The following is a 21,462-nucleotide window of genomic DNA, read 5'->3' as shown; positions in this document are numbered from 1 at the left end:
ATAATTTTTTTGGCCTATGAGTATTTGCTCGTCATAATTTTTGTGAATGAGTAAAATGGTAAAATCTGAAATTTACCAGGAGTAATTTTACTCCTGAAAATTTGTAAATGTGAAAAAAAAACAGAAAACGGTTTTATAACATATTTATTAATTTGGTGTAACACCCATGAATTTGTTTGCAGTTCAGTTTCAATTCAGCATTCAAGTTTTTGCTTTTTTTCTTCTCCCTTGGCTTGCTTTGGCTTAAACACTCGCTACTGAATCCGATAGAATATTCAATATACCTTTAAATATGTTTTGGGGATCATTTTTGTTGGTTTAAAAATGTTTGTTTGTTCACTTTTTACATTCTTAGAAAGAGACATTTTGTTGTTTTCTCCACACCGGAAGTTGATATTTCAAATCGACACCACTTTAAAATCCACTACCGTATCATCAATAATGTTTCCCAACTATTTGATTTACACACGCATTGAGTGTATAGTATAGTTTAACTTAGGTTTATAGAGTACCATTCAATGCATGTGTACATTCTATGTGGGAGAATTAATGCCGACCGTGCTCTGTTACGTAAAGCATTTAGACGATTCAGATTTTGTTTATGCTAGAAAAAAGTCATTGCGGGCATTTCTGTAATTTCTTATACGTTTTTATACGCTTAAAAATTATCAGACATGCGTATTTGCATTATTTCAAAGCGTAATTTAAGCTAATACGCATCTTATCTGGAGCCCTGTACTCCTCATAAAATAAACAAACGTGTTTGTAAACATGGACGGTTCCAAACTGAAGGGGATCCATGCTAAAAAATAATGACAAAATACAATACATATCGCATATCCATAGTCCTGACCAACCTATAAACCGGCCCAGTCTATTTTATAAGTACAACAACACTGTTGACCCATTTAAACGAGGAGTAGCATAATAGCTGATTAGGTTTGACCTTTTTAGCTTGAGAGAGCACAGCATGTACAGTGTGAGTTGTGATCACTCACCATTTATTGTTTGTTAACCTTAAGCCTGCTGGCAGCAAGTGATTCTGCCTTTAATGCGACCAGTGCAGACCGATATCAGCCTGCACATCCATGGTCTGCACTGTTCTATTCAGTTGGTAAATTTTCAGCGAACACCCCTTTGAATAATAAATGATATTGCCCAGATTGAATGATGGACCAATCCAAGAAAAAAAAATTGGCTTGGTTAAGGTTGAATAACTAAACAAATAACATGTTCCTTTAGTAACACTTTTTGAAGATTCTACAGATTATTCCTTGGAATGCTTTACTTTGATATTGACAGACAGCCATTTATCGAGTTGTGACTGCACTTACAACTGTAGACTTTTCCTGGTCAGGTGGTCGGGTGGTATTGTTAGAATAGTTAGTAAATGCAACAAATGTAGCTTGGATAGAGAATATGCTAGGAAAAAATTGTAAGGATACAAATCCCATCTCGGATTAAAAAAAACTCAATCTGTGCACATTATCCTTAAAAATGTACCTTTCGCAGGAAATCAAAACATCCTGCTGTTAGCTCTGAACAAATTTGTCTTTGATTTTGTACAGCTATTATGGTAATTGAAAAGAAATCTATATATTTTCACATTTGGGAAGAGAGGATTCAAATAACTTTATCTTTGCTTTTCATCAAAAATAAAGTAGATAAAACACCTCGTAAATTAAAAAGAAACTTAAAAAAAACTTTGGTCTTCCTCCACTGTTTAAGCAGTAAAGTTGCCAAATTTAAAATAGCTACATCTAATTTTCATAATGTGTATATTTTATCATAAATTGTTTACACAATAAATCTCAGTACCATTGTGCTTCATGGAGCATGACTATCACTTAAGAAACTCATATTCAGATTAATTTCATTTGGGTAAACAGTTACACTTTTTTTTATGCCCCCGAAGGGAGGCATATTAGTTTTCAACTGTCCGTTCGTTCGTTTGTTAGTCACAACGTTACCTTTTTGCATGAAGGCACTTTACTCGCAAACCACTGCACCCAGGACCTTCAAACTTCACCTGCTGATAGTACTCATCGAGTACACGACCCCTACTGACTTTGGGGTCACCAGGTCAAAGGTCAAGGTCACAGGAGCCAACGTTAACTTTTTGCATGAAGGCATTTTACTCGCGAACCACTGCACCCAGGACCTTCAAACTTCATATTCTGATAGTACTCATCGAGTACACGGCCCCTACTGACATTGGGGTCACCAGGTAAAAGGTCAAGGTCACAGGGGCCAACATTAACTTTTTGCATGAAGGCACTTTACTCGCAAACCACTGCACCCAGGACCTTCAAACTTCACCTGCTTCATGTGCTGATAGTACTCATTGAGTACACAACCCCAACTGACTTTGGGGTCACCAGGTCAAAGGTCAAGGTCACAGGGGCCAACGTTAACTTTGCATAAAGGCACTTTACTCGCGAACCACTGCACCCAGGACCTTCAAACTTCACATGCTGATAGTACTTATTGAGTGTACGACCTCTACTAACTTTGGGGTCACCAGGTCAAAGGTCAAGGTCACAGGGGCCAATGTTAACTTCTTGCATGAAGGCACTTTACTCGCGAACCACTGCACCCAGGACCTTCAAACTTCACATGCTAATAGTACTTATTGAGAACACAACCCCTATTGACTTTGGGGTCACCAGGTCAAAGGTCAAGGTCACGAGGTCAAAGGTCAAGGTGCTGCGGGGGGGCATTTGTCATCATTAGTGACAGCTCTTGTTTATAAAAGAATATTGAATATCTGTAGAGTAGTGATAGAATATACATGTACTGATATTGTCAATAGTAAACATACTGACCAGAATTTCCTGTAACAATAATTGAGATTCGATATCTCAAACTTACTTATCTCGAAATCTAGAAGATTTTTTAAAGCCCTGTCCTGAAAACACAGGCTGAAAATGTCATTTTAAGTCGAATTTTGGACATCTCGAAGTAAAACACTGGAACCCTCAGAATTCTTGATTCAGAGATTCAACTGTATTTAAGTTTGAGTTGATTGTTATGTTGCAAAATGCTTTCGTACGTGACATTCACATATTTAAAATGTTGACATTTTGATACCACATGAGGTTTCATGCAGTCTGCCAGGTATACTTTGGGTGACTCCCATGTACATAAAAGTACTGAATTATAGAATAGCTACTGGTCTTGTGCCATAACAAAGCATAAGATTTCTGAGATATGGCTACCTTTGACAAGAATGAAATTCTATTTCAGTTTATGTTGTAATTAAACAGCATTTTCGGGCAGATATTAAGTATTCCTTTACCTGTCTATAGTGAAGATTTGTTCAGGTTTTAAGTCTAAAATCGCAGTTTGTGTCTTTTAATTCCAGGGCATCACAAGAAATTGCAAGCAGAGAAGGAGAAAGAGAGACAAAAGTCGATGGCGCAGGCTCCAATGCCAGGCCAATATGACCTTGGGCCTGGCCCTAGACGGCCTCGTATGCCATACCAGTCTTCACCTCGTCAACCATTCTCACCTCAAGTATTCCCTCTCCGATCTCCAGCCAATAGACACGAACCATATCACATTCCTAGGCCGAGAAGAACGTCGGATACCTCATTCACGGAAACTAGTCTGGGACCCGGCTCGTTTCAGCCGGGTGCTGTCTCAACACCTCAGGAAACCATGGAAAATATTCCAATGAAAACTGAACCTAGTTATGATAATCAAACTGAAATTAATAAAGACGAAGAAAATACGAACTCATCTACTGGAACAAATGAACAGTCAGAAAGTAGAACTGGTGAAAATCAGGATAACATAGACAGTGATCCTAATTCTGTGAAAGTTGAAGCTATAAGTGAATCAGAATTTGAACTGGAAATTACGGGTGTTGAGCCCGGCAGACCTGCATTACCCCCAGATAACTGGGTACCTGACAATGTTTCTATGGGAATGAACTTTGACCCCTCACAAGGTGCTGCGGGGAGCCAGGCAGATATGGCAGGTCAGCAGGGATACAGTAAGTGGAATTTTTTCATTTTTCTTTTCAGACCATTTCCAAAGTTTTGGCTTTTTATGTATGAATGACTCATAAATGAATTCCTTTACTATTATTAATAATAAAATAGGCAAACAATCTTACAAATGCACTGCAAGTTCATATGTTTAACAGCAACATATTTATTTTAAAGTCTGATGATAGGTCATTTTGCCAAAATTGTGAAGGGGCCTTTGCCTCGTATTACTTCAAAGCTACTTTCCACACAACAATTACCGGTAGATTTCGTCATACATTTTTTTAATACTTGCACATGGTCAAATAATTTTGATTTCAACATTGAAGCAGCCAAAATTGTTAAAATCTGTGTACTTTGAAAGTCAAAGATTTCAGTAGGAAATACCACAAAACAGCTAACTGTTGTCCACTACACTTAGCAATTATAAAAAAAGCATTTAACCTCTGAATATGCACAGACATTTATTTCCGGATGTAAACATGTCATGGTGTTGGGCTTTAAGAACAGTGATTTTTTTCTTTATATAAATGGTACTGAATATCTGACCCGTTCACAATTGCAAACGGTCTTTCACACTACTGGACCCATTCACAGTTAGTGTGAAAACCTCTAAAACAAGTACTAAAAACATAAAAAAAAGCTTCAAGTTTCAAGTTTATTCACAAGAACATAAAAAAAGCATTTTATGGAGGCTGCCATGTTTGCATTTCTTACTGGTAGTAATCGTACCATGCCTGCGCATTGAGAAACAACATTACTATGATTAGAGTATGATGTAATGGGGTACCCAAGAGGGTGAAATTTTCTGCTCCGTTCGCAAGATAGGGCAAAAATCCAGAAGGCGGATCGATCTGTCTATAGCACGGCAATAGTTGAGAAATTTTGTTATCAACTTTTGCGAGGAAATCTAGATTTGTTACGTTCGTCACCCTATATTATCGACCCTTGAACGTTAATTTATAGTGCATTTGGGTATGAAACGTTAAGTCATAATATGTTTAGGTATGAATCATTTATTAGCTCATCTGATTTTTTGAAAAAAAATGATGAGTTATTGTCATCACTTGAGCGGTTGTCGGCGTCGGCGTTGCCTGGTTAAGTTTTATGTTTAGGTCAGCTTTTCTCCTAAACTATCAAAGCTATTGCTTTGAAACTTGGAATACTTGTTCACCATCATAAGCTGACCCTGTATAGCAAGAAACATAACTCCATCTTGCTTTTTGCAAGATTTATGGCCCCTTTTGTACTTAGAAAATATCAGATTTCTTGGTTAAGTTTTATGTTTAGGTCAACTTTTCTCCTAAACTATCAAAGCTATTGCTTTGAAACTTGGAATACTTGTTCACCATCATAAGTTGACCCTGTACATCAAGAAACATAACTCCATCTTGCTTTTTGCAAGAATTATTGCCCCTTTTGGACTTAGAAAATCAGTTTTCTTGGTTAAGTTTTATGTTTAGGTCAACTTTTCTCCTAAACTATCAAAGCTATTGCTTTGAAACTTGGAATACTTGTTCACCATCATAAGCTGACCCTGTACAGCAAGAAACATAACTCCATCCTGCTTTTTTCAAGATTTATGGCCCCTTTTGGACTTAGAAAATATCAGATTTCTTGGTTAAGTTTTATGTTTAGGTCAACTTTTTCTCTTAAACTATCAAAGCTATTGCTTTAAAACTTGCAGCTCTTGTTTACCATCATAAGCTGACCCTGTACAGCAAGCAACATAACTCCCTCCTGCTTTTTGCAATAATTATTGCCCCTTTTGGACTTAGAAAAATCATTTTCTTGGTTGAATATTATGTTTAAGTCAAGTTTTCTCATAAACTATCAAAGCTATTGCTTTAAAACTTGCAACAGTTTTTCACCATCATAAGTGGACACTGTACATCAAGAAACATAACTCTATCCTGCTTTTTGCAAGAGTGATGGCCCTTTTTAGACTTAGAAAATCATGGGTAGGACAATATTTGTATTATACAAAAAAAATCAGATGAGCGTCAGCACCCGCAAGGCGGTGCTCTTGTTAAATGGTATCCTCATTTGTTTTGGAATAAATTTATATATGAATGTAACTTAGTTTTAGATGCCTATCTTTTTACACCCATATATTCACATTCAATCCTTAAACATTTTGATTCACAAACTATTTAAAAAAATCACAATTAAGGGGGAAAAAATCACAATTTTGAGAGAAATGATGCAAATTTTCACAATTTTTCCAGTACCGGGCCCATTCACAATCTGAGAAAAAAATCACTGAAGAAACCTACAAAGAAACAATGATTAAGTGCAAAAAGTATTAATACTTTGGAAACCAAAACATACAAGTAACGGTCAAACTATCTTTCAGAAGTCTTAGAACTAACAAGTAAGTTGCTAGCGGTCACATTAGTTGATTGTTAACATATATTATGGGGATTTTTTTTTTGATGTATGGGAAAATCGATGAAAATAATATACTTTCATTATCATGTTCTAAAAACAGGTTTCTACACTCTGTGAAAAATAAGCAATTACAAACTAACAAAGTGGAATTTAATGTAACAGTTGCTTTTCATAAAAGATATAAATGCTTGCAATACAACAGAAAGTAACTTTAAACATGGAGCTATCTTTAAAATGTTGGAAATCCTATAGTTGCAAAAAGGCTTTAAAGACCCTGCATCAAAGAAAAAACAGATTTAATTCAGTGTACTTAAGTATTATTAATTAATCCCCCGCCACAAGTGATGGGGGTTATAGGAATGGTCTCCATACATCCTTCCGTCCGCCTGTCCGTAACACTTTTGTGTCCACTCCATATCTCCTAAACCCCTTGAAGGATTTTCATGAAACTTGGGTCAAATGATCTCTATCAAGATGATGTGCAGAACTCATGAGTCAGCCTTGTCAGATCAAGGTCACAACTCAAGGTCAAAGGTTTGAGCCTTCCATTTCGTGTCCGCCCTATATCTCCTAAACCCCTTGAAGGAATTCTATAAAACTTTGGTCAAATGATCACCTCATCAAAACGATGTGCAGAACTTATGAGTCAGCCATGCTGGCTCAAGGTCAAGGTCACAACTTAGGGTAAAAGGTTTGAGCCTTCCATTTTGTGTCCACTCTGTATCTCCTTAACCCCTTGAAGGATTTTCATCAAACTTAGGTCAAATGATCACCTCATCAAGAACTCATGAGTCAGCCATGTCAACTCAAGGTCAAAGGTTTGAGCTCTGTATCTCATAAACCCCTTGAAAGATTTTGGATCAAATGATCACCTCATCAAGACGTGCAGAATTCATGAGTCAGCCATGTCAGTTCAAGGTCAAGGTCACAGCTGAAGGTCAAAGGTTTACCCTTTCATTATCCATAACAGTAGCAGCGGATTTAGCTGTCTTTCAGACTGCCTTGTTATAATTGTTTTGAATTATCTTTTCACTTAAATAAATTAAAGGAGTTTGAAGAGATTTAAGGTTGAGATTGTAGTGTTGTATTATTCAGGAAATATGTTTCTAGCATATATGAAAATCAAGCTAGTGAGAAAATATTCATACAAAAAATGTCATTTTATAAAACTTTGGAAATGGTCAACAGTTTGCAACCACAGTCTTTGTTTACAGGAGAGATTCTCTTCAAAAATTGACTCTAAATGACTCCTGATTTATTTTTCATCTTGATATTTAAACGCAATTGCAAAACAAATTTATGGTGTTTGGTTGTAGCTTGTAACAGTACAAAGATTTCTTATGTAAATTGAGACAGTGTGTGTGCATTCTGTTAGTGTTTTGCAAACAAGCATCCCATGGCTTCCTATTGAAATAAAAGAGTTATAGAAAATACTTCCTCAATTGTTTGTATTTATTTAGTAACTTCTTATAATAAATGCCAAATTGTATTATATACATGTGACAATACATTTACTAGTGTGACTGACAGACAGTTTACTACCTTGACTCACAGTTTACTTGGTGTGACTGTGTGACTAATAGTTTACTTGTGTGACTGTCAATTAACTACCTTGATTCACATTGACTAGTGTGACTGACAGTTTACTACCTTGACTCTTGGTTTACTAGTGTGACTGACAGTTTACCTACTTTGACTTACAGTTTACTAGTGTGACTGACAGTTTACTGCATTGACTCACAGTTTACTAGTGTGACTGACAGTTTACTACTTTGACTCACAGTTTACTAGTGTGACTGACAGTTTACTACTTTGACTTACAGTTTACTAGTGTGACAGACAGTTTACTGCATTGACTTGCAGTTTACTAGTCACAGTAGTGTGACTTGACTGACAGTGTACCACCTTTACTCACAGTTTACAAGTGTGACTGTGACTGTCAGATTACTACATTGACTCACAGTTTACTATTTTGACTGACAGTTTTCTACCTTGACTCACAGTTTACTACTGTGACTGTCAGTTTACTACCTTGACTCACAGTTTACTAGTGTGATTGTCAGTTTACTGCATTGACTAATAGTTAACTAGTATGACTGACAGTGTACTACCTTGACACACAGTTTATGAATGTGACTGCCAGTTTACTGTTGTGATTTTTAGCTCACCTGTCACAAAGTGACAAGGTGAGCTTTTGTGATCGTGTGGCGTCCGTCGTCCGTCCGTGCGTGCGTAAACTTTTGCTTGTGACCACTCTAGAGGTCACATTTTTCATGGGATCTTTATGAAAGTTGGTCAGAATGTTCATCTTGATGATATCTAGGTCAAGTTCGAAACTGAGTCATGTGCGGTCAAAAACTAGGTCAGTAGGTCTAAAAATAGAAAAACCTTGTGACCTCTCTAGAGGCCATATTTTTCATGAGATCTTCATGAAAATTGGTCAGAATGTTCACCTTGATGATATCTAAGTCAAGTTCGAAACTGGGTCGCGTTGGGTCAATAACTAGGTCAGTAGGTCTAAAAATAGAAAAACCTTGTGACCTCTCTAGAGGCCATATTTTTCATGGGATCTGTATGAAAATTGGTCAGAATGTTCACCTTGATGATATCTAGGTGAAGTTTGAAACTGGGTCACGTGCGGTCAATAACTAGGTCAGTAGATCTAAAAATAGAAAAACCTTGTGACCTCTCTAGAGGCCATATTTTTCAAGAGATCTTCATGAAAGTTGATCAGAATGTTCATCTTGATGATATCTAGGTCAGGTTCGAAACTGGGTCACATACTGTCAATAACTAGGTCAGTAGATCTAAAAATAGAAAAACCTTGTGATCTCTCTTGAGGCCATATTTTTCAAGAGATCTTCATGAAAATTGATCAGAATGTTCATCTTGATGATATCTAGGTCAAGTTCGAAACTGGGTCACGTGGGATCAAAAACTAGGTCAGTAGGTCTAAAAATAGAAAAACCTTGTGACCTCTTTAGAGGCCATATTTCTCAATGGATCTTCATGAAAATTAGTGAGAGTGTTCAGCTTGATGACATCTAGGTCAAGTTCGAAACTGGGTTATGTGCGGTCAAAAACTAGGTCAGTCTGTTGAAAAACAGAAAAACCTTGTGACCTCTAGAGGCCATATTTTTCATGTGATCTTCATGAAAATTGTTGAGAATGTTCACCTTGATGATATCTGGATCAGGTTCAAAAGTGGATCATTTGCCTTCAAAAACTAGGTCATTAGGTCAAATAATAGAAAAACATTGTGACCTCTCTAGAGATCATATTTTTCAATGGATCTTCATGAAAATTGGTCAGAATTTTTTATCTTGATGATATCTAGGTCACATGTGCTCAAAAACTAGGTCACCTTGTCAAATAATAGAAATAACGACGTCATACTCAGTTCAAAACTGGGTCATGTGGGGATAGGTGAGCGATTCAGGACCATCATGGTCCTCTTGTTAAATTACTACCTTGAATCACAGTTTACAAGTGTGACTGTCAGATTACTACATTGACTCACAGTTTACCATTGTGACTGACAGTTTACTACCTTCACTCACAGTTTACCAGTGTGACTGTCAGTTTACTACAATGACTCACAGTTTACTAGTATGATTTACAGTGTACTACCTTGCCACACTGTTTACGAGTGTGACTGCCAGTTACTATTGTCACTGTCAGTTTACTGTCTGACTGAGAGATTATAAGTGTAACTAACAGTTTACCACATTTTCTCAAAGTTTACAGTGTGGCTGACAGTTTACTACATTTTGACACACAGTTTACTAGTTTGACTGACAGTTTGTTTTTTTTACTTTGACTCACAGTTTACTACTAGTGACTGTCAGTTTTCTACATTGACTCACAGTTTACTAGTGTGACTGACAGTTAACTGTCATGACTCACAGTTTACCAATGTAACTGACAGTTTACTACCTTGACTCACAGTTTACAAGTGTGACTGACAGTTTACTACATTGACTCGCAGTTTACTAGTGTGACTGACAGTTTACTACTTTGACTTACAGTTTACTAGTGTGACTGACAGTTTACTACTTTGACTCACAGTTTACTACTAGTGACTGTCAGTTTTCTACATTGACTCACAGTTTACTAGTGTGACTGACAGTTAACTGCCATGACTCACAGTTTACCAATGTAACTGACAGTTTACTACATTGACTCACAGTTTACAAGTGTGACTGACAGTTTACTACTTTGACTTAGAGTTTACTAGTGTGACTTACACTGTTTACTACCTTGACTCACAATTTATTAGTGTGACTGACAGTTTACTACATTGACTCACAGTTTACTAGTGTGACTGACAGTTTACTTGCCTTGACTGACATTTGAGTAGCAAGAATGACAATTTATCACTGACATTCTACTAGTGTGACTGACAGTTTATACATTAACCTTTTTAGCTTGACTATTCGAAGAATAAGTAGAGCTATCCTACTCACCACGGCGTCGGCGTCGGCGTCGGCGTCACACCTTGGTTAAGTTTTTCGTACCAGTCCACATTTTGACAAAGTCTTTTGAGATAAAGCTTTGAAACTTTCAACACTAGTTTACCATCATCATGGCCAGTTATAGACAAGAGCACATAACTCCATCAAGGATTTTGGCTGAATTATGGCCCCTTTTGACTTAGAAATCATGGTTAAGTTTTTCGTACCTGTTCATATTTTGACAAAGTCTTTTAAGATAAAGCTTTGAAACTTTCAACACTTGTTTACCATCGCCATGGCCAGTTATAGGCAAGAGTACATAACTCCATCAGGGATTTTGGCTGAATTATGGCCCCTTTCGACTTGGAAATCTTGGTTAAGTTTTTCATACCAGTTCATATTTAGACAAAGTCTTTTGAGATAAAGCTTTGAAACTTTCAACACTTGTTTACCATCACCATGTCCAGTTATAGGCAAGAGCACATAACTCCATCAAGGATTTTGGCTGAATTATGGCCCTTTTTGACTTAGAAATCTGGGTTAATATTAAGTACCAGTTCATATTTTGACAAAGTCTTTTGAGATAAAGCTTTGAAACTTTCAACACCTGTTTACCATCACCGTGTCCAGTTATAGGCAAGAGTACATAACTCCATCAAGGATTTTTGCTGAATTATGGCCCCTTTTGACTTAGAAATCTTGGTTAAGTTTTTTGTACCAGTTCATATTTTTTGTAAAGTGTTTGACATATGGCTTTGAAACTTTTATCACTTGTTTAGTATAATAGTCTCTATCTGTAGGAAAGAGAACATAACTCTATTATCTATTTTGGCTGAATTATGGCCCTTTTTGGACTTTGAAATTGGTTCTGTTTTCATACAAGTCCATGTTTTGTCAAAACTATTTGACATATGGCTTTTAAACTTTGAACACTTGTTTATTATTATGATTTCCATCTGTAGGCAAGAGTACATAACTATTTTGACTGAATTATGGCCCTTTTTGGACTTTGAAATTGGCTCATATTTTGCCATTTAGTGCAAGACTTATCGAAATCAAAGTAATACAGGAACATTGTTTGTCTAATCTATTTATTTCTTTTGTCTGAATATCCGTGGAAATACTTTGACCCCATTCTTCAATCAATTCTTCGAATAGTCGAGCGCGCTGTCATCAGACAGCTCTTGTTGAAACTTTGACTAATGTTAAAATATAAGATTGAGATACTTCTATTAATGCAAGTAAATGCTTGTTTGTGAATACACTTTAGCATATAGGATATTGATTTAAAAAATTAAGATATGTTGCCTATTCTTCCATATACATATCAGTAATTGTTCATACTTTATCAATGAAAGTATTGCTGGTATTGCACATGGCTATATAAAACATGTATATCTATTACTTAATGTCATGTCAAGAGATGAAGGTATAAGCTACATGTACATATTTTACTGAGCATAGTTGAATTAGTATTATACTATATCCCAAGATACTATGTGTATATATATACATACAATTATATGTAGGAGATATATTGGAGTCACAAGTGTTGGTTGTTCTGCCACAAAGTCTATAGGTCTTCCTACCTGGATGCATATCTCCTGAAACTGTTTCAAAGAGCAGCACATGAATATTTATGTCTCCTCACCCCCCCCCCCCCCCCCCCCCCCTCCCCTCTTCTGGGGGAGACATATTGTTTTTGCCCTGTCTGTCTGTCCTTCACACTTCATTTCAGATCAATAACTGGAGAACCATTTGACCTAGAACTTTCAAACTTCATAGGGTGTCAGGGCTTATCTAGTAGAAGACGCCTACTATTTTTGAGGTCACTCCATCAGAGGTCAAGGTTACATGGGCCTGAACATGGAAAATTATTTTCGATCAATAACTTAAGAACCACTTGACCCAGAATGTTGAAGCTTCATAGGATGATTGGTCATGCAGAGAAGACAACCATTTCCGCTCACTAACTTGAGGGCCATTTGACCTAGAACCTTCAAACTTCAAAGGGTGATAGGATTTACAAAGTAGATGACCTCTATTGTTTTCGGGTCACTCCATCAAAGGTCAAGGTCACAGGGGCCATCTGTCCATCACACTTCATTTTTAATCAATAACTGGAGAACCATTTGACCTACAGCCTTCAAACTTCAAAGGTTGATAGGGCTTACAGAGAAGATGACCTTAGTATTTTTGTGGTTACTAGATCAAAGGTCAAGGTCACAGGGGCCTGAACATTGAAAAGCGTTTCTGATCAATAACTTCAGAACCACTTGACCCAGAATGTTGAAACTTCATAGGATGATTAAACATGTAGAGTAGATGACCCCTATTGCATTTTGGGTCACTTTATCAAAAGTCAAGGTCACATGACCAGAACATGGAAACTGGTTTCAGATCAATAACTTGAGAACCATTTGACCCAGAACTTCCAATCTTCATAGGAAGATAGGACTTAAGCTGTCGATGACCCTAATCGTTTTTGGGGTCATTTGAGCTAAGGTCAAGGTCACAGGCCATTTGGTCCAAGGTCGAAGTTTTGCAGATCAGAGGTCAGATAGCTTTGTTTTGTGTCAGCTATGTATCTTCTAAACCACTGGAAAGATTTCAGTGAAACTAGGATCGGTGTTAAACTCATGAAGATGTTGTGCAGAGTGCAAAAAAAAAAATCAGTCACATTGTCAAAGGTCAAGTCTTATTTGGAGATCAAAAGTCAGATAGCTTTAGTATGTGTCTGCTCCATATCTCTCAAATCACAGGATGCATTCAAGACAATGTGCAGAGTGCTTTAGCTTGCATTCCTGTTACAGTTACTGATGTATCCTTTAAACTGAGTCTCCAGTCTCAAGCGTTTTTTTAGTAAAGTTAATAAAATTGAAGATAATGATGCTTTTAAGCTCACCCAAGTACATTTAGCACTCAAGGTGAGCTATTTTGATTGCACTGTGTTTGGGTCTATTGTGTTATGTGTCATAATTTTCGCACAATTTTATGAAATGTATGTTTGCCCCAATACAGTCTAAAGCCAGTTCAATTCTGGGTCATATGGGATGAAAAACTAGATAAATTGAGGTAAGAAATTAGGTCACTAGGTCACACCATAGAAAAACCTTGTAATAATTGTAGAGGCTGCTTTTCTATGTCCTACCTTTATAAAAAATGAACACAGAATATTTAATGAGTGTAATTTAGGTCAAGTTTGAAATTGGGGTAATCTACGGTCCAAAACTAGGTCACAAGGTCAGATAATAGAAGACCCTTGTTAACACATTAGGGGCCATATCTTATTTCTGGTTTTAATGAAACTTTGTCAGAATGAATGACTTTATAAGATCTAGGTCAAGGTCAAAACTTGGTGATCTTGGTAAAAACACAGGTTGCTAGGTCAGATCAAGAAACTGGTGGGTGACACTCTTGATGCTATATTTTCAGCCTGTTTATTAGATGAATTGGATGTTTTGGGGTAATAATAAGGTCACAATGTTCAGAAGTAATAAACCTTTATTAACATGCTAAAGGCAACATTTTTCACCTGATCTTCATGAGAATTTGTCAGAATGTCAATTATAAAATGTGTGTTCAGTTTGAAAATTGGATCATCTGAACTGAAAAAATATGTCCTGGGACAAATTGTAGAAAGCTTTGTTGTCACATTTTGTTACCTGATCCACATAAAATATGGTATGAATGTATATCTTTAAAATGAAACCTGTGTTTTAAGTTTGAAGTTAAAAAGTAAGACACAAGGTCAAATCATAGAAAAGCCCTTTTAACACTCCAGATACCTGGTCAGAATGTTTGTGTTCACTTTGGGAACAGGGTCATCTTGGTTAAAACTAGGTCCGGTGAGAAGTACATTGCCTTCCTGGCCCAAAGTGTCTTCCGCTATTAAAACCAGGACAAGGGAGCAATGGTACCTGCCTTTATGGCCCACAGGGTCAGCTAGGAATAAGACTAGGTCAGGTCAGGTGAGTAGTACAGGGCCTTCATGGCCCTCTTGTTTCATTAGATTAAAAATGAGTCTGGGAGAAGTATAAAATTGCAACTGAGAATTTAATTACATGTAGTGAGAAATAAATTTATGTATGATATGGAAGCTGAACATTTTAAGCGTAATGCCAAAGTAAGTTAGCAAAGTAAGTTAGCAAGCAGCAGATCTAGTTTGTGGAATGAAACACTGCAATGCTAGTTTTTCTGTCCACAAAGAATTGCTGTACTTGACTACTGTACTGAACCTCAATTTTTTATGGAATTCTTTATATTAAGTCATGTTTTCTGCGAATTAAAAAATAACTTACAAGATCGAACACAACCAAGCAAAACAATAGCAGACAATGCTAATTATATAAGTTGAACTGGATTATACAGGAACTTTGAACATTTGTTGAAGGGTTTTGATCCCACAGGACCTAAAATTTAGAACTTTTGACAGTAGGGCCTTTTATAGTAGCTGCATAGCACTAAAGAATTCTATAATTGTAAAAGTTAAATAAAAACTTTTAGAAGTTACTTTGAAAGCATAGAACTCAACCAAATGTTTTCAGACTTAGTTTGATTGAGTCTGCTCATAAGAGATAATGAAATGTGCAGTTCTGTCTTGGTAGCTGAGTAGGGATGGTACAAGGCTATCACTATCAGACAAGCAGGTTTGATCCAAGACAGTGTTTAAAGACATTAGCCACAGCCTCTTATTCTTGAGCAGAATTTACCAGTTACATGTAGAGACCCGAGAATTGCTAAAGATTTAGTGAACTGTAAATTGAAAAATTGTTTATAATATTATCTCAACTAAGCACACAAATTTCGGTGCAGCATGTGACTCGGTGATCTTTTTTTCTATGTTCATGGAGTGTGATGGAGACTTTAAACATCAAGGAAGAATACGGCAACTTATCATAGGTTGAAGTATGTGCTTTTTATAACTTGTTAATAACTTCTTATGCAAATAATCTTAGTCAACCTTCTTGTCATGCACATTTACACTAACAATGCAGTTATTTTTATAACTTTTAGACCTATGTAGTAAAATGTCTGACAGTTGATTTTATTACTTTTGACTAGTGACAATATAGAAGAAACATTGACAGAAGTTTGACTGAGAATATTTATATATTGTACTTGATAGTTTGTTGTTGTTTTAGAATTAGGGCTCAGTTGTTCATATCAGTAACCACAATTGCAGCTACAATTCAGTTATTGGGACTTGTGGTTTTGACATCGCAAATCACTGTGTGGGAAACTGTCTCTTCATGTTTGATGACCTACAGGAAATAGTGTCGGTGGGGGATGGGAATAACATATTAAGTCACCCTTAAAAAAAAGAAACGAAATAAAAGGCCAAATTGAAGGTATCAGTTTATAAAAGATGCTTTAACCTCGCCTCTGTGAGGAAAAATGCATCATTTTTGCAAGCTTGAGCCCTGATTGTTATATTAGAATGAAACATCTTTGAGAAGGTGTCATTCAATTGAGTAAAGTTATACATTGATTGGAACTGTAGCCCCTTAGTGAAGAAAATATTGGTGTAGACTTTAGTCAATGTTATCAAGTGTGTAATAAGACTATTAAAATTGCTTTCATGTGTTATGAAATATGGTTTGTACATGTATTATTATATGGTTTGTACATATTATAAAGCAGGTTAGTAGAAAAAAATATATTATAATCTTAGCCAAATAGGTTAATGAAAAGTTGAAAAAATATATGTGGCATGCAGTATAATTATATGGATGTATTGGCCCACATTTCAGTGGCAGCGGTCTCCCCTTACAGTAAGCACTAAGGGAGATAATAACTACAGGGCTATTCTATGACTTAGTTATCTTTCCTTACAGTAATTAACACTAAGGGAGGTAATCGCGCAGAATTAATCATGGTTGTGTTCTGTGACTTAGCGTTTCCCCTTACAGTAATGTACCGCAAGGGGAAGTAATTGATTTAGAGATGAATATTTGAGAAAAGCTGTGTATGTTGTAAAGACGATAATGGATAGACCCTATATCCACCTTGAAAAATCAACACCAGAAAAAAATAGGTAAAAAATGGAATTAAAGTAATCTTCCTTGAACATGTTGAAGGCAGATTGCAAAACTGGAAGTGTTAGATTGGTATACTTAACTTGCTCTGCTATGTGCTGTTGTACTAAAAGTATGATAAAGAAACAATACCAGACCATCTTTTATTGGGGAAGTGCTAAAATGTAAACAAAACCTTAAGATTATTGGAAATACTTGGTGGCTTTTTGGGAACTATCTCTGCCATAGATTTTTTTAAATTGGGTAGTGGAGGAGTGTGAGCCTCTTTTTTTTTTATTAGGATGAAAAACCCTGTTAATAGTAAAGTTCAAACATTGGACTAGACCTTGTGCAAGTCACCAGTGACAGTTGTACAGAAGATGAAAACACTTCGTTTAGAGATATTTTGAAAGGTGTAATATAGCATGAAAGTACACTTGTTTTTGGAGATATTAGTATTCTATGTCTGTATTTGTCAGTTGTGCATGCTTTGGTTTATGCAGTTTCTTGAGTAAAAGTTTGGTGATGACCAAGCTAAAGTTTTAAGATCCAGTGACCAAACTGTGAGCCAGGACTGAAATCCCAAATGCCGTCATGAATCTGTGTACCAGCTTGGGTAGAAAACTTGCCATGTTGAACTTTTGTTGACATTATGTTGAGGATTAACTGATGTTTGCTGTTTACATTCATTGGAGTTGTCTTAAAAGTTGTTGTAATGTTGCCATTAGCAACTGTGAATATATTCTCTGTTTGTTGTGTAACTTGTGCATCTGTTTTGCCAGAATTTTTGGCAAATTGTTTTCTTTCCTTGACGTTACTGTGTTCTTCAGGAAAACAGTTCTTTGATGTGGAATGTTTGCCAGTTATAAACATACACTGGTTCTTTGGGGAAATAGCTCTTCATTGCTGACAGTTTGCCAGATAAGCCTTTGCAGAAAACGAGTTATCAGGATGAATACAAGATTACAGAAGAAGAAATTCAACTAATAATTGAATTGTATCTTTTCAGAGACTGGTAGCTTTGCTGTACAGAAGGGAAGAAAAGAAAGCAGTACTTTTGAGTTACCTCCCTTGACTTTGCATAACACCATTTGCTCTTTGCAAAGTTCCACTGTTAGTGGACAGTCAGCTACACTCAGTTCTATGTACAGCACTGAGACTACAGATTCTGTTTCTGGGTATTTGATACCAGAATTAAAGTATATATGTCAATTCTGTAACAAAGTTTGTACATCGAATTGGAAGTTGAAGACACATATGCGTATTCATACTGGAGAGAGACCATACAAGTGTACTGTGTGTGATAGACAATTCAATGTGAAAGGAAACTTGAAATCTCATCTTGCTACACATAATAAATAAATGACAATTTTTGGCCAAGGAACTGTGATATTTGCTTGTTTGGATCTATGTTGCAGAATTTAAGTGTAAATAAATTGTATGGGATGTTTTAACTCGCTGGAAACCAACTTGAACAGTTGTTCTTGTAACTATCTTTAAGATGTGATCTTGCTTCTGTCACTTCACTTTAACTGTTTTGTTGACATTTTACAAAATAAAAGGGTAAATGAATTTGTTTTTAATACTTTTGAAACCTGTTGTAGTGAGAAAATACTTGTTAGGAGAGTATAAATGACGGAAATTTTGGTTAGAAACAACACTGCTGGTTTTCCTCACATCTACATCATCTTCCCTTACATTTTCAGATGCTGTGTCAAATAAAAATGGACATATCTGTACAATTTGTGGAAAATCGTTCTGTTCTCGTTCATCTCTCAACAGACACATACTGGTTCACACAGGAGAACTTCCTTACGAGTGTACAGTTTGTGGTAAAAGATTCAATCAGAAATCTTCATTGAAAAGACATCAGATATTGCATATGGAAGTTAACATACCTGTTTGATTTGGTCTGATTTATTTAAGTACTTGTTATTGTGATCAGCAATTTCTGATTTTTAGCTCACCTGAGCACAAAGTGCTCAGGGTGAGGTATTGTAATCGCTCACCGTCCGGCGTCCGTCCGTCCGTCCGTCGTCCGTCCACACTTTCCTTTAAACAACATCTCCTCCTAAACCAACAGGCCAATTTTGATGAAACTTCACAGGGATGTTCCTTGGATGGTCTTCTTTAAAAATTGTTCAAAGAATTGAATTCCATACAGAATTCTGGTTGCCATGGCAACCAAAAGGAAAAACTTTAAAAATCTTCTTCTCAAAAACCAGAAGCCCTAGAGCTTAGATATTTGGTGTGAAGCATTGCCTAGTGGACCTCTACCAGTTTTGTTCAAATCATGACCCTGGGGTCAAAATTGACCCCGCCCCAGGGGTCACTTGATTTTACATAGGAAAATCTTAAAAAATCTTCTTCTCATAAACAAGAAGTCCTAGAGCTTAGATATTTGACATGTAGCATTGCCTAGTGGACCTCTACTAAAGTTGTTCAAATCATGACCCCAGGGTCAAAATTGACCCCGCCCCAGGGGTCACTTGATTTTACATAGGAAAATCTTCAAAAAATTTCTAAAAATAAACTAGAAGGCCTAGAGCTTAGATATTTGACATGTAGCATTGCCTATTGGACCTCTACAAAATTTGTTTAAATAATGTCCCCCAGGGTCAAATTTGACCCCGCCCCAGGGGTCACTTGATTTTACATAGGAAAATCTTAAAAAATCTTCTTCTCAAAAACCAAAAGCCCTAGAGCTTAGATATATGGTGTGAAGTATTGCCTAATGGACTTCTACCAAGTTTGTTCAAATCATGACCCCGGGGTCAAAATTGACCCCGCCCCAGGGTTTACTTGATTCTACATAGGAAAATCTTAAAAAATCTTCTTCTCAAAAAGCATAAGCCCTGGAGCTTTGATATTTGACAAGTGGCATTGCCTAGTGGACATCTACTACAGTTATTTCAAATCATGACCCAGGGGTCAAAATTGACCCCGCCCCAGGGATCACTTGATTTTACATAGGAAAATCTTCAAAAAAAAAATCTAAAAATAAACCAGAAGGCCTAGAGCTTAGATATTTGACGTGTAGCATTGCCTAGTGGACCTCTACTAAATTTGTTCAAATCATGACCCCGGGGTCAAAATTGACCCCGCCCTAGGGGTCACTTGATTTTACATATGAAAATTTCTAAAAATAAACCAGAAGGCCTAGAGCTTAGATATTTGACATGTAGCATGGCCTAGTAGACTTCTACAAAAAAATTTCAAATCATGACCCCTGGGGTTAAATTGGCTCCACCCTATGGGGTTACTTGATTGTACATAGAAAAATCTTTAAAATTTTCTAAAAAAAACAACAGAAGGCCTAGAGCTTAGATATTTGACATGTAGCATTGCCTAGTGGACCTCTACAAAAATTGTTCAAATCTTGACTCCCCCTCCCCCAACGCAGGGTCAAATTTACCCAGCCCCAGGGTTACTTGATTGTACATAGGGAAATCTTCATAAATTTGCTAAAAATAAACCAGAAGGCCTAGATCTTGTTCAAGTAAGCAACTCTACTCAGGTGAGCGATATAGGGCCATCATGGCCCTCTTGTTTTTTTTCTCTGCCAGTTTTTGCATTCTTTGATTGTTACAGAAAGTCATGTGCAAATAATGCTAAACTGGCACCACCAGAATACATTATCGCTCAGAAATTGCTATTTGTCATTGTGTATCCACTGCTGGATAGCTGGATATGGATAAAAAAATAGAATGTTACCTAATGTGGTGAAACATTCAGTGAGAACGCTTGATTGGATAGACATCAGTTTGTGTACAATATTAAAGGTATGAACTTTTAAAAGTTGTGTTTTTATGCTGGACCTGGAGGTATGGATCAAAAGTTCAACAATTTGTCTCATTGTTACTGTTTTCTGAATGTGGTTCAAGATGAAAGCAGAAAGTGTTATGTTATATTGTATGGGCTATTCATGTTAATGATTTGTATTTTATACGGTTTTTGTAGAGAAATTTCGGAAAGGAGAGGTGCATATTAATGTTTTTTTGCCTTGATATGAAGAGGCACATGTAAAAACATATTAAAGCAAGTTCATAAAGTGTTCTCCAGTAGAGTGGAAGGTTAGATATTTGCTGAAGATCTTATATGTAGATGGAGAAGTGAGTAGGTAGAACACATTTTCATTGAGGAAAATAAAAAGAATCAGTTCAGTCTTCTGTTGTTTTGCTGTATTTACACAACATTGAATCCCGCCCGCTTAGCTTAGTAGGTAGAGGGTTGGTCTACAGATCACGGGGTCATGAGTTCGATCGTTGGGCGGGGTGTATGTTCTCCATGAAGATTTGATAAAAGACATTGTTTTTGAAATCATTTGTCCACCACCTCTGATTCATGTGGGGAAGTTGGCAGTTACTTGCGGAGAACAGGTTTGTACTGGTACAGAACCCAGGAACACTGGTTAGGTTAAATGCCTGCCTTTACATGACTGAAATACTGTTGAAAAATGGCGTTAAACCCAGTACAAACAAACAAACAAACAAACAATCACAACATTGAATACAAAACTGTTATTCAGGTGCTTGGTCCTACATCAGTTATGACCAGTTTTATACAAAAATTGTCTTATAATTCTGTGTAATGTTTTTAACTCTTCCT

The 21,462-nt window shown here is 36.5% G+C and overlaps 1 protein-coding gene across 9 annotated transcripts in view; it reads left to right on the top strand.

Moving 5' to 3' along the window:
• The window catches only part of LOC123539918 (zinc finger and SCAN domain-containing protein 21-like), a 104,059-nt gene that overhangs the window by 6,419 nt on the left and 76,178 nt on the right, over nt 1-21,462 (top strand). For 8 of the 9 annotated variants that reach the window (XM_053526925.1, XM_053526926.1, XM_053526928.1 and 5 more), the window contains exon 4: nt 3,365-3,997. In XM_053526925.1, coding sequence (XP_053382900.1) covers nt 3,365-3,997 — 633 coding nt within the window. Of the gene's footprint in view, nt 1-3,364; nt 3,998-17,863; nt 18,334-21,462 lie in introns of those variants that run through there. The other variant, XM_053526922.1, reaches the window with a different exon arrangement.

Source organism: Mercenaria mercenaria, chromosome 16 (genome assembly GCF_021730395.1).
Source record: "Mercenaria mercenaria strain notata chromosome 16, MADL_Memer_1, whole genome shotgun sequence".
In the NCBI taxonomy this organism is placed as follows: domain Eukaryota; kingdom Metazoa; phylum Mollusca; class Bivalvia; order Venerida; family Veneridae; genus Mercenaria; species Mercenaria mercenaria.
This window is presented reverse-complemented; position numbering and strand designations above follow the sequence as displayed.